Source organism: Doryrhamphus excisus, chromosome 5, assembly GCF_030265055.1.
Source record: "Doryrhamphus excisus isolate RoL2022-K1 chromosome 5, RoL_Dexc_1.0, whole genome shotgun sequence".
Classification (NCBI taxonomy): Eukaryota; Metazoa; Chordata; class Actinopteri; order Syngnathiformes; family Syngnathidae; genus Doryrhamphus; species Doryrhamphus excisus.
The window spans coordinates 6015591-6028394 of NC_080470.1; the positions used below are offsets into that span (position 1 = coordinate 6015591).

Here is a 12804-nt window from a genome sequence, read left to right on the forward strand (position 1 = left end):
TATTTTTTCCATTACTTCAACTTTGACGTTGACGTGAGGTTAGAATTTTTTTGGACGTGCACATCAAACTCTGGTGAAGGGTTTGGAAGGGGTGGAGCCAGTTGGCATCTTATGCCTGCACCAGTGATGCTGTAGCATAGAATGAAGCCTTTACTGGGACTGCTGAAATAGCTTTCCAGGCAAATGAGGATAATTTGGAGACAAAGAAAGAAAATCCAATGCAAATGATGACAGCAGTCTGTTTCATCATTTTTGGACTAAATTAGTTTTCTGCGCTAACCACTGCAAAACAAGACTTGGCAGCAAAATGCATGTTAGACAACATTCTGTGTCAGTCTGACATGCACATCAAATAACATAACGATCACATTCTCTCTGGAGAACAGGCTCCAGACTCATACTGATGATGAGTCAGTATTTTACTAGAGAAATTGAACAGTAATTAGTTGATCCAAAGAATGAACTCCAAGTGTTTACTTACCTTTTCTGCGTTTGTGGTTACAGCACTGCTGCACATTCTTTGCGTCAGTCATTATAATAACTAACCAGCCATGGGGAAGACACGTGTGTGTCTGTGTGTGTTGGATTGCAGAAGGCACATTCCAGAGCTGGCCAGGGAGAAAGTGAGAGGCTCCGCTGAGGATAGAGGACCTAAAAAACACATTCCCAAAGGTTTGAAGAGGCGAACAAGTGAAGAGCGGAGGCCCCTTTGTCACTGAGGTCTTACTGGTGCCTCAGGGGCCATATTGACGCCGTCCTCACATCAGCCCATTCTTCCCTCTCCTCCACCCCCTCTGCTTCATGACACCAAAATCCACAGGAATGGGTCATGGCCAGGGTGAAGACATGTATATTGATTTTCTACTTAGACCCACTTTCCCCCCATTCTGCTCTCCAGCATTTATTATGCTTTGTATATTCTCTTCTTTGTCTTTTTTCTGCTGCTTTTTGAGACATGTTGTGAGAACTTGGCAAAAGTTGTTTATGGAGAGCTCCCCCATTTCCATTCCAACCATGTCACCCTGTGTCACCCCTGCCTCTTTTCTGGCCAGATAGCAGCTGTCAAGAAGTAACTATAGGCTTGCTGGACCGCTCTTGACCTGAGGTGGACCTGGCACTCTGAGGCGTCCAAATTGTATCCCCTTAAAGGAATGAAACTAATTGTGTCCAGAGGGCCTCTGGCAGTACACTTCAAGGAGAAAAACATTCTCATAAATGTTGAGAACAATGGGGCCAAAAAGGGTCCTCTGACATTAACAAGGATTTTTTTTGTCTATTATCATTTGAGTATTATCAATACATTTTGGCCAATATGCAGCACATGACGGGTAACTACTCACCTTAATCAAGACACATGCAGTCATGTTTATTTACTTTTACATCCTGTTGGGCGTCTCAGCTGATGTTTAGGACCCCAGGGTCTCATATTTTCTTCATGAAAAATATGCTTATCGCTAGCATGTGTTGATCCATGAATAATTGACTGTACTGAGAAGCCTATCAACAACAGATACATATCATGAAATGAAAGCAGCCCTAAAATGATTTTCTTCCAAGGTCAAATGATTGACACAGCCCAGGCTGTCATTGAGGAGCAATGAAAAAAAAGCCACTAATGGATCACATTACCCCGAAACAAAATCTCACATCGGTGGCTGCGGGTGGGGGACCCATGAAGCCCCAAAAGACTGTTTGAATATCGATCAGTCAGTGTAGTCATTTTTGAAAAGATTCTTTTCATGTTTAAAAAAACGATATTTACTGTGGCAAAACACACTTTTATACAACATATTTATGCAAATGTTAAAAAAAACATGTGTGAAACAAACCATGTTGCCGACCAGGTTACGTTGTAAGTCCCATGCCTTTCAGAACGTTCTCCTCTAGCACTAGAAAATCATCATATTCTTTCATCTCATCTGCTTCTTCTGTGGTTGAGTCAGGCTTCTTGGACTCCTTTGAAGAAGAAGAAGGAAGCGTTTGAACGAGTCCTCTTAAATACAGTCATCCCTCGTTTATCATGGTTAACGTCCCAGACCTGACTGTGATAAGTGAACTTCAGCAAAGTAGGAATCCTCATTTATAAATCAAATATTTTCATAGAAAACCCAGTTATGACCTTCTAAATATTACTAGTCTTCTAGACATGAGAAACACCACTTTAGGCACACATTTATTTCCCTCTACTGTGCATTATAACGAAAGACGTGCCGTGTTGGGCAGCTCCTTCTAACTCATTTTTTCTTGTTAAAATGCACAAAAGGTAAAGAAATGTGTTCATGTTTAACATGAAGATTGTGAAGTACCCCCAAAATGCAGTTTTCCTTCAAGTAAGTTTGATCAAGTGTAGAATTACTACAGCTTCTGTTCGGACTATCTGAACTGCAAACCATCCAACTGGTTTTGAAAGGATGAACTTTCTTTCTGTGTACTAAATACCCAATGTTACAACATGGACATGTGGCCTATGTATATGTACAAATCATTTTTTCCTGTTTAAATTTAGTGGATGTGGCTTACATACCCGTGGGCTCTATGGTCTGAAAATTATGGTAATATATTTTTGAAAAACCATGATAGCATGAAGCTGCCAAAATTAAACTGCAAAGTGACAAATGATTTTTTTCCTATGGAAAACGTTTCTGACATTTATCGTTGTGGTTTACTGATAAAAACTAAAACCTAAAACTTAAAATCAGTTCTTTTATATATGGCATCAAGTAGAGAGACCACAAAGATTAGAATCCAAGACTATGCATTATTAAGTGTTTCTAGAATCAGTAGACGGAGAAACGGACACTATCAATAATGGTCCCTCAGCATGTCTGGCATTAAATAACCGTGTTCATGAATTAAGCATGAGGCTAGAGAAACTCTAGCTTTGATAATATCCACACTTAAGTGGTGGTCACACTTCAGGGATGTCTGCCAAATTGATTCTGTACATTGAGATCATCTTTTCCCATGGCTTTTGAGTAAAATATTGTAGATAACATCAAACTACACTCAAGAATAATAATCTCACCACTTTCTTGTCTTCTTCAAGTCCTGGTTGATTTTGCCACAATTCTCTCCTGATCATAAGATCATTCAGCCTTGCTTCCTGCTGCTCAAGGCATTTGCTCATGTGCAACCTCTGCACACATATGCAAGAGAAACAGTTTCAACACAAAATCAACTCAAACAAGGCTGCAGTAAGGAAATAATGTGTAAGGTGTCTTGTGTGTGTGCATGATCTGATACGCCATCATGAATCTTTGCTGACATAAGAAATGAGGAAGTGATCTCTTTACCTCGTTCCTAGAAGCAGTGTAGAAGACCGGTGGAATTTGAAATACACGGACTACTCCAACATCATCGCCCACAGCCAGGAAGTGCTGCTTGGCTGTAGGCACACAAAGATATACAAATAAGCTTCCCGAAAAAATTGTGAAATAAACAAAATCTCTGGCAAAATTTGAACAATGTGACTGAAGCGACATCCAGATCATTAATATAGATATCAGGGGATGATGCATTGTATTGATTGTAACAGTAACCGTGTTGTTAGCAAAAATGTTGGAATGTCGCGCCAAGACTCACAGGAGAAGATCTTTGGTTCGATGCAGGTTATCTTCCCATTGCTCATGTGCTCTTGCACATGCATGGCTTCTCCTGTTTTTTCCAGCAAGTTCCATACCTCAATTTTTCCATCACCTTTCCCAACAAAGAAAAATGCCGGCCGGGTTAAAGACCAGCAAGCCACTGTACACAGCCCGTCCAAGGTTGGTAACAAAAAAAGAGGTCCATCCTGAAAGTTTGGTAGCAAATGTCAAGAAAAAAGAAAAAAGAAGGTCAACTTTAATTTGGTAGATTAATTGCTTTAAACTCGATAAACTAAACTATCTAACTAAATCAGTGAATGTTTTCATTCGTCCAGGCATTCTCAGGGCATTGAATCGATAACTTACGAGTATGTGACAATATGATACAAAAACATTAGCTGGTAATGCATTTAAACATGACCCTATGACATTTCAGTCTCAGTGCAGGGGAGGTGAATGACTGCTTACAGGCCTTTGTTTAGTTAAATTAACAGATTTTTTTTTACCAACACTTCTTCCTTCCAAATGGCAAGATTGCAGCTTCCGTAAAGTGAAGTTCCGGTCAAAACGATGTCTTTAAAAAAGGGTGATCGGTCAATTGTATTCACCAGGCAGGGATGTATTCTAAAACAATGAAGGGGCTTGGGATCTGGACAGAGAGTTGGTGTTTGACATTTAGTGTGATGTGATTTACAGCGACATTAATATGTAGCGAGTATATGTATAAAATAAAAAATGTTCAATAAAATGTTCAATACGTTTTTACTCTCACAACTTACAAATCAATTAAGTTGATATATTTTTTAAAGTTAATATGAAACAAACTAACTCACTAAGTAGTTGATCAAGGTCATTTTTCTCCAGTTTCCAGTCAGTGTAAACGATCTCCCCATCCTGGGGGAAATCCACATTATAGACACAGAAATATCCATCAAGTTGAATGAAATGTGGAAGCACATTTTTGAAAGCAGAGGATGTCCAAGGAAAAGCCAACACAATTTTTCAGTACCGTGGAAAAATCACATGCCACCATTAGCTTTGTTGTTTTTGTGAACTTTTTTCACAGGAGTCATTTTGACATGGTAAAACAGTAAATAGTAACAGTCTTAGGTTCTCTCATGTAAGTAATATTTTCAGCTACAGATAACTATTAAAGAATGTTTACCTCTGTTCCGATATAAATCTTGGTATTTACGTCTTCCAGAGGTGTGAGTCCTTTGCCTGAAGGCACTTGTAGTTGACTGTAGTCCGGCATTGGTTCGCGGTCTTCAGTAGTTTCTTGAGGATCATATGCATACATAATACATGACGTTTTATTTTTAATTTGTTGAGAAATTGAATTAAGAAACAAAACTGTAACACAAAGTATGTTTCTGCATTGTACTAGGTAATCTTACCAGAAGGATGCAAGGAGGAATAGCAAAGATACTTGGTGAGAGGAGAGGGAAGTAAAGGTGGAAGTAACAGAGGTATGGTTGAGGCTTGAGTATCCAAGGGGATAATAAACAGAACATGACGGGACAGCGGTTTCCATTACAAAAGCCAGACTGTTTGAGGTTAGGACAGGACAATTGATAGCCCCTCATCGCTGCACTGCTCCCCATCAAGTATGAGCCCATTTTACTGTACTAGACCCCTGGTTGTGATGTGTGTACAGACAGCAGTTGCTCATTTATTGCAAGTCTACAGAGGAACCTCAGTTTTTGGGCTTAATCGGTTCGAAAGATAAATACCTGTAGGATTAAAATAGATTCCTACACCGATTGCTAAATGTGCTCTTAGTGATCTAGGGAAAATTGAGGGATAAAGAAACCAACAATAGAAAATGTAAAACTCTTTACCTGAGACTGAAGTGTTATTACGGCTATAGGGGTCAAGGCTGAATTTTAAAGGGGCATATTCCCTGCTGCGATCCATGTTTACAGTGGCAACCTAAAAAATAAGAGGGAATGTGTATGTGACAAGCACTACCTTAAAAATACAGTACCCTCGATCAATTCTATTTTAAGGCTAACTGGTCACCACGACCAGCTATCTAGGACATGCAAAAGCAAATCACATGTTCAAAGTACATACATATTTATAAACAGAAAATTCTGTACATGTGGCTGTCAATTAAATCAATTATTTGATTAATTAAAAAATAGCAACTGGAAGTCCAGTTGGTTAATGATAAGAGATTCAGAGGACAAAACACTTTGATAAATCAGTAAAAAATAATTCTCTCCTTCGGTACCTTGAACAACGGTTTCCATGACCGCTCCAAATGTTTGAAAGGGTTGTTGTCACTGTAATCTGCCATCTGAGGCTCAGAATCATTCTGCTTCTTGTCTGATGCCATCTGGCGCTGGAGCTGTTTTGGTACTCGGATATCCCAGAACAATAACGATCTTTTAAAAGATGGGGGAATGAGCAATTCAAAATATTACATCACTAATTTATAGGGGTGTCACAAGAAGATTAAAATGTGATTTCTCATCCAGAAAAAAAATGTTTCATAGGTCTGTCTTACCCATCAGGAGAGCAGGTGATGAGCTGAACAGAAATATTGTATTTGTTCTCCACTGGCATGCCTTGGGCATTCACCTAATAAGATAGTAAGCAGTATTAACTATTAAGATGAAGATTTAAGCGAGATGATGAGTGTGGTTCCTGTGATGTTATATCAATTAGTTAAAGCGTCCCTGACATGATTTATCAACTTTGCTTAAATATGGTGTATATTGTTTGTACTGTAATTATGTTCTATATTGTCCAATTTTTGAAAGCGGGCTCTCACTGTTTCCGGAAGTGATGTCATCACTTTGACACCACTCAACACAAACACCAGTGTATGAGACAGGTGGTTCCATACTTTCTTGTAAACGTGTTCCTTCATAGCAGCAATCAGTGAAATGTTCACTGCAATGAACAGAACTCGAGGTGGATGTCCATTTGCCACTCCTTCTCTGTATCTGGTTCATCCATTATCATCTTAAACTTTCGTCTTTTATAAAAGAAAACTTACAGTATCACTTGGATACTATGAACATCCGGCAGCAACACAATAACTTGGTATGACTACTTTTTGGATGAAAAATTACCCAACAAAGTTGACAAGCTGCGAGAAGCATTGAGAGGTGTTATTCCACTGATATGACTTCCAGCAATTTGACATACAAATGTCATTTTTGCTAATTTAGCGTTGGCTTTCAAAAAACCAACACTATACATATAAACATACAACATATAATCAAACATGTACTAGTACATTGGGTGGATAAATCATGTCAGTGATCCTTTAATGTTTCAATTAGATACCGGGGCACTAAAGAATAAAATATTCGTGTTTTTAGCATATTGACACAGCAAGTGGCAAATGCAGGGCTCAAATCAAAAAGGTGGCATTTAATATTAGTAGATATCAACAGTACATTGCACATTTAAAATATTAATGGCCAAGTACAAAATAATCTAAAACCAGAATGTGACCATTTAAATGTGCCCACAGTCCCTTCTGCCCATAACATACAGTATATATCTCATACCTCAAACGTTGGAGGCAGCCAGTGGACATCTGTAATTGGTCCGGTGTGGCTGTTCTCCACTCCAGACATTGCACTGTAGCGCACAATAGGAGCGTTACTCCCTTTTTTGTCTTCAAAGTCCTGTTTGTAGGAGAGGCAGAGACAGTGTATAACAGGAATAAACTGTTTCTAATTGTGAGCATGCATGTCATCCACTTTAGCCATCTGATACACCCCCGTTACAATTTTGCATTTTGTATGGCAGGAATGGAAATAACACTCAAATGTAAGTATTTAACTTTATTTCAGTGAAAAACAAACACAGGTCCCTGCAACTCAATACTGAAATAAAGTCTTGTTTACACCACAAATCAATGATTTGCTTGTGTGTTATCTTCAGAGGCAAACTGTGGTGGTCGATGGGGGTTGAAGGAAGTGGGCCTGCGTAACAGCTGGAGTGTGTGAGGTGACGCTGTTGGCTTTGGGAAATGAAGAGCAAACAAGGGTAGAAAGAATAGGGGAGGGAGTGGGGAAGGAATAAAAAAGTGGGCAGAGGGATAGAGACAGCTGGTCGACAGTAGGGACAATAAAAACAAACAAAGCAAATGCGGGCAGATGTGACTATTTAAATAAAGCAACCTATGCAGAAAGGTAGCCATACGTTGAGTGTAACACCATGAACACCATGTATCAACATGGTGCTTATTAGTGGCATGATATGGGTGTACTGTACTCACCAGCATGCCTGTTTTGACAGATTCAGTTTTCGCGCCAGGTGGGACTGGAAGCAAACGTGGAACGTAAGCAGATATTTCCCACAACACAACCTGAATCAAACATAAATACAATCCATGTTACTGTACTGTATTATTGTATATATTGTAACAACAATCAGGAAAAAATGAAGCATGGAAGAATGACAGGCAGGCGGAAACAGAATAGAATAAAAAGTAAGCACCTGGCCGTTCAGGCATCCTCCAACAATAATATTTGGATCAGAGGGGCAGAACTCAAAGGCAAGTATGTCATCTGGGCACTCCAGCAGTATCTACAACACAGATAAGTTCAAACAAAGCATTTTCATGTCCATGAGGAATTTGTGTTGCTGGTCTTTTGTGCCGTTATCTTTTAATCCACAAAACCAAATGAAAATACACGATTCTAGCTTGGAGGAGGACCAATAGCTAATATAAAGCTTCTATTATTCAGCATCCTGTTGAAGTACACAGGTGATGATAGCCGCTGCAGGACTGAACAAAGCTTATTATCCCCACTCTAAACAGATATTTATATCCGTTATAAATAATTCTGGTTTCATTTACATATTGACGGCTTGTGCTCGATTCAAGATGAAATCCAAACCTAATATAGATTCTGAGAAGACATGCACAATGTCAAACTTGGCTTAGGATTAGGTTGCAGCCTTTGACAGACTCAGATATTGATAAAATATCTGTTCAATCAATATGTCTTCTCAAATTTGGCACAAGCAAACCTAAGAGCTTCTTCACTTTGGGTCTTATTTGCTGTTATTTCTGGGATGATACAATCAACATTTCAAATATGTACTTGTAAACATCTTAATAAAAATGATCAACATTATATCTGAATAAATTCCAGTATTTAAGTGGAATCAAAAAATGTTAACAAATTAATAAGCATGAATGAGGACTTTCAAACGTTTATCAGGGATGAAATAAGTCATTATGTTATTATTTGGAACACATTATTTCAAACAGATGTGTGGTGTCAGCGATAAATAACAAAGCAGTAATGTTGACATTCCCCATACCTTGGCATGAGTAGGGTCAGAGAAGCTGTAAAACGCTATGAGAGGTCCAGTGGACCTGGTCAACTGCTGCGTATTCTCCGTCAATGATACAGCTATCACACCTTGAATATCAAAAACCAAATGCACATGAGTTACTAGTTGTGTTAGTTAGTTGTGATACTCGAATCTCTGTTCAGTGTCACTGATAGCCCATGTAGGACCAAAAACAGAACCATATGGTCTATGTACTTTAATCAGTATCAGCATAAAACATTGTTTATGAGGTCAAGATAATGATCTTTATGTATTATTATGGTTTGTGTACAATATAGTGCATCCCCGCACATTTGCAATTCAGCATTCATGCATGACCCTGCAACTTAGCATATTTTTGGTCATTTCTCCAATGATTTTTTGTTTTGTTTCCACAGAAAACCCATCTTATTCAATATTTAAAGGTGTAGGTACTGCATGGGGTGCTTTTGAACTTTTGAATATGAGTGTATTCCACTCTCATTCTGCTTTGACTTTTAGGACACATGTCCTATGTGAAACACATATACGCATTAGATATGTTGGTTGTCAGCTAATGATAGCGATTTGGCAAAGTTTAGCTTCTCAGTTATTGAAAAAGTGGTGCCTTGACTGAGCTTTACCATGGATGGTGGGATGCCAGTGCATGCAGCAGATCTCCTTGTCTTGGCTATACTTCTGGTCTGTGAAGGCTTGGTAAAGCATCAAAATATCAGACACCTTCCCAGACCATTCTATGTCCTCGGTTTCTGTCCCCAAATCCATCCAGTCATCTTTGAACACATTCATAATTTCCTCTTGCTGAAGAGCATGAAGGACCCTGCAAAAAGGAAGTTGTTTTTAGAAACTGTGGTTTGTGGTCCACCAAAAAACCGCGAACATACAAGGCCCTTCTATGGAAGCAAAGTGCAGACAAATACACAGAACTTAAAATACTTGCAATAACACCATAAAGCCAATAATCCATGAATAGTTTTGTGAATATCCTCATGCTGATTCAGCTGGAGCAAAGAATCATTTGACACTGCAAACTACTAATTCGCCTCACCTTCCGGTCACTGTATTGCAGAAATCACTTATGTTTTGTGGTTCTAGGGTCTTGTCCTTGTCGTTTTGGTCCAGTTCTACTGGTGCGTACTGTGTACAATTATTCCTCATATACTTCCTGGAAAGTGCAACAAAATACTATCACCAAGGACACTTATACTTCAGTAGTAGTATGCATACAAAGATATTCAAAAACATGAATTTGAAGTGATGGTATTAACTGATTGGTTAGACTTGATCGACTGATTGTGTGCCCAGGCCACACGATGGCCTCATGGTTAGCACAACAGCGTCACAGTCTTGAGACCTAGGGGCAAGTCTCTGTTGGAACATCTCTGTGCAGAGTTTCTACACCAGGGGTGGGCAAACTACGGCCCGGGGGCCACATGCGGCCCACCAAGCGTTTGAATCCGGCCCGCCAGTTGCTTTCTAAGTAACTTCAACTTTTAACATACAAACTGGCAACATGACTTGCAAGTCGGATGTCTGATTTAGTAAAAAATAAACAACAAAACTGTAAAATTAAATGACATAGTTTGATGTGGTGTGATGTTTAAAGTGCTCCTAAAAAAGGGACATGAGAACATACAACTGATATAGGATACAGATAAAATTAGACAAATAATTCAAGGAAAATGATAAGCATAAAATAGTGTGTGTGTGTTAAATATATGTTCTGGCCCCCCAGACAATTTTGTTAACTCAATGCGGCCCTCGAGTCCAAATATTTGCCCACCCCTGTTCTACACTGTCACTCTGTAGTGATTCTGGCTTCCTCCCACATCCCAAAAACATGTACTGTATGTTAGACTAATCTGAGCCCATAGATGTGGATTGTTGTTCCTTGTGATTGACTGGCAACCAGTCCAGGATGTACACAACATATAGATTCCGTCTCACTCGTGGCACTGATGAGGACTACAGTTGTAGAAAATTGATGTATGGATGTATGTATGTATGGATGGATGGCTTGTGTGTCCACGTATGTCAGTAAACTGTACCACTGTGTCTGGGCACTGTTACTCCGAAGAATGGGGATAGCCTGCACCGCGCAGTCCCTCTGCATCAGCTTGAGGTTGAATCTCCTGTCCTGATAGGACGCGCACTCCAAGTTGCCATCCTTGGCATCTGCTACATTGCGGTCTGAAAAAGAGACTGGCTTTCCAAACTCCTTTCGAGCTCTGGAGAACTTGTACAAAAGCTAATGAAGGAGACAGAACAGCGATGGCTACAATTAATGAAAAAAGTTTAAATCTTTAAATATTTTTTACTGAAGCACCTTTGCTCTTGTCTCTCTGACAGATTCTTCATCTATTTCCCGCTCACTGCCAAGTGATATCCATTCCTTTGGTTCTGGGGTTTTAATTATTAGTTCATTGAAATCCTCTTCAGGCTCAGGTTCTGGGGGCTGTAGAATACACACAACAACACACAAGAATTATTGGAATAAAACTATCTGGCATTTTTTTTTATACATCTCATGTTTTGGTAACAAAACGCAAAGTTCCCAGCAAAGTTTTTGCTTACATTGAGGATTCTTTCCTTTGCTTCTGGTGTCACAACCAGGTAGAAGCATTGGCCGTAGGTAAAGTCTCGGTCAAAAACCAACAAAAGCTCACTCTCTGGATAATCCTGCCAAGACAACAAAAATATAGGTAAGTATAGATACGAAAATTATACCCAGTTATTTTGTATGACAATGTCCATTTAGCCCATAATAAAACAGTGAATTTGGCTTTTAAAAAATAAATGATGATTCATTCATTCATTTTCTACCGCTTATCCTCACAAGGGTCACGGGGATGCTGGAGCCTATCCCAGCTGTCTTCGAGCGAGAGGCGGGGTACACCCTGGACTGGCCGCCAGCCAATCACAGGGCACATATAGAGAAACAACCATTCACACTCACATTCATACCTATGGACAATTTGGAGTCACAAATTAACTGAGCATGTTTTTGGAATGTGGGAGGAAGCTGGAGTAACCGTAGAAAACCCACAGACGAGGAGAACATGCAAACACCACACAGAGATGGCCGACGGTGGAATCCACTCCTGCACTGCCGTACAGCCTCATGTAATGATCTAATGCAAAATTTAGTTCATTTTTGTATTTACCACAGCTCCTGACTTGGGTGTTTGTGCATCATCACATTGTCTTAGAGGGGCTTGTCCGAGTGGTCGACAGCACAATAAGATAAGCCTTACCAGAATGATCTGCTTCACAGGGCTGAAATCAGACACTGCAGCTTTTGTCTTCATGTCCTCTAAGATGTCATCTTTTTTCAGCAGCTTGTAAGGGTTCTCCGCTGTGACGTCCTCATCAGCACGGCAACCAAACAACTCCTGAGTGGCAGATGTCAGGACCATGGGGATGATGTCCTCAGAGTGATCTTGAGAATGGATCAGTCATACTTTGTAAGGTTTGTATCAATGCATGGTATATAAGACTAGCAAAATATAGTTCAGGTAGTTTCTTGGTTTTGCTTCTGGGTTACACGTCCATAGAGCAATAATAACATGGTATATTAAGTTAACAGAATACTAATACCAATACTAATGATTAATGTGTAAGTGTGAATGTCTGTTTGTTTTCATGTATAGTACTGTGATTGACGCTCTATCCAGGTGTAACCAATGTGCTGTCATCACACCCTTGTTCTTAATACAAAACTAATGTATCAAAGAATGCTCCCCCAGAAGCATCTACAGGAAACGCATGGTGCTGCATATTGGCAGTTTTGATCCTGCCTGTGGTCTCTCTTTTCAAAGTCTGCCCACAATGTTGCTGAAGAGAATGCTGGAATACAGCTTAAGTAAACCCACTTCCCAGCTGGGTGTGTCACATTTTTCCCACTCAACTC

The 12804-nt window shown here is 39.6% G+C and overlaps 1 protein-coding gene across 2 annotated transcripts in view; it reads right to left on the minus strand.

The window, feature by feature from the left end:
- dnai3 (dynein axonemal intermediate chain 3) overlaps positions 1-12804 on the minus strand; it is a 14613-nt gene continuing 1809 nt past the window's right edge. The window contains exons 3-24 of one of the 2 annotated variants that reach the window (XR_009129875.1): positions 12149-12333; positions 11469-11573; positions 11221-11349; positions 10943-11142; positions 9943-10059; positions 9518-9714; positions 8883-8983; positions 8049-8138; positions 7828-7917; positions 7112-7231; positions 6097-6170; positions 5821-5974; positions 5426-5516; positions 4750-4862; positions 4418-4478; positions 4091-4233; positions 3583-3790; positions 3294-3385; positions 3026-3136; positions 1830-1956; positions 1341-1497; positions 1-651 (exon numbers count right to left, since the gene is read on the minus strand). Coding sequence is in view for 1 of the 2 variants with exons in the window: in XM_058073514.1 (XP_057929497.1) it covers positions 1846-1956; positions 3026-3136; positions 3294-3385; positions 3583-3790; positions 4091-4233; positions 4418-4478; positions 4750-4862; positions 5426-5516; positions 5821-5974; positions 6097-6170; positions 7112-7231; positions 7828-7917; positions 8049-8138; positions 8883-8983; positions 9518-9714; positions 9943-10059; positions 10943-11142; positions 11221-11349; positions 11469-11573; positions 12149-12333 (2492 nt within the window). In the remaining variant the exon portion in view is untranslated. Of the gene's footprint in view, positions 652-1340; positions 1498-1566; positions 1957-3025; positions 3137-3293; positions 3386-3582; positions 3791-4090; positions 4234-4417; positions 4479-4749; positions 4863-5425; positions 5517-5820; positions 5975-6096; positions 6171-7111; positions 7232-7827; positions 7918-8048; positions 8139-8882; positions 8984-9517; positions 9715-9942; positions 10060-10942; positions 11143-11220; positions 11350-11468; positions 11574-12148; positions 12334-12804 lie in introns of those variants that run through there. The other variant, XM_058073514.1, reaches the window with a different exon arrangement.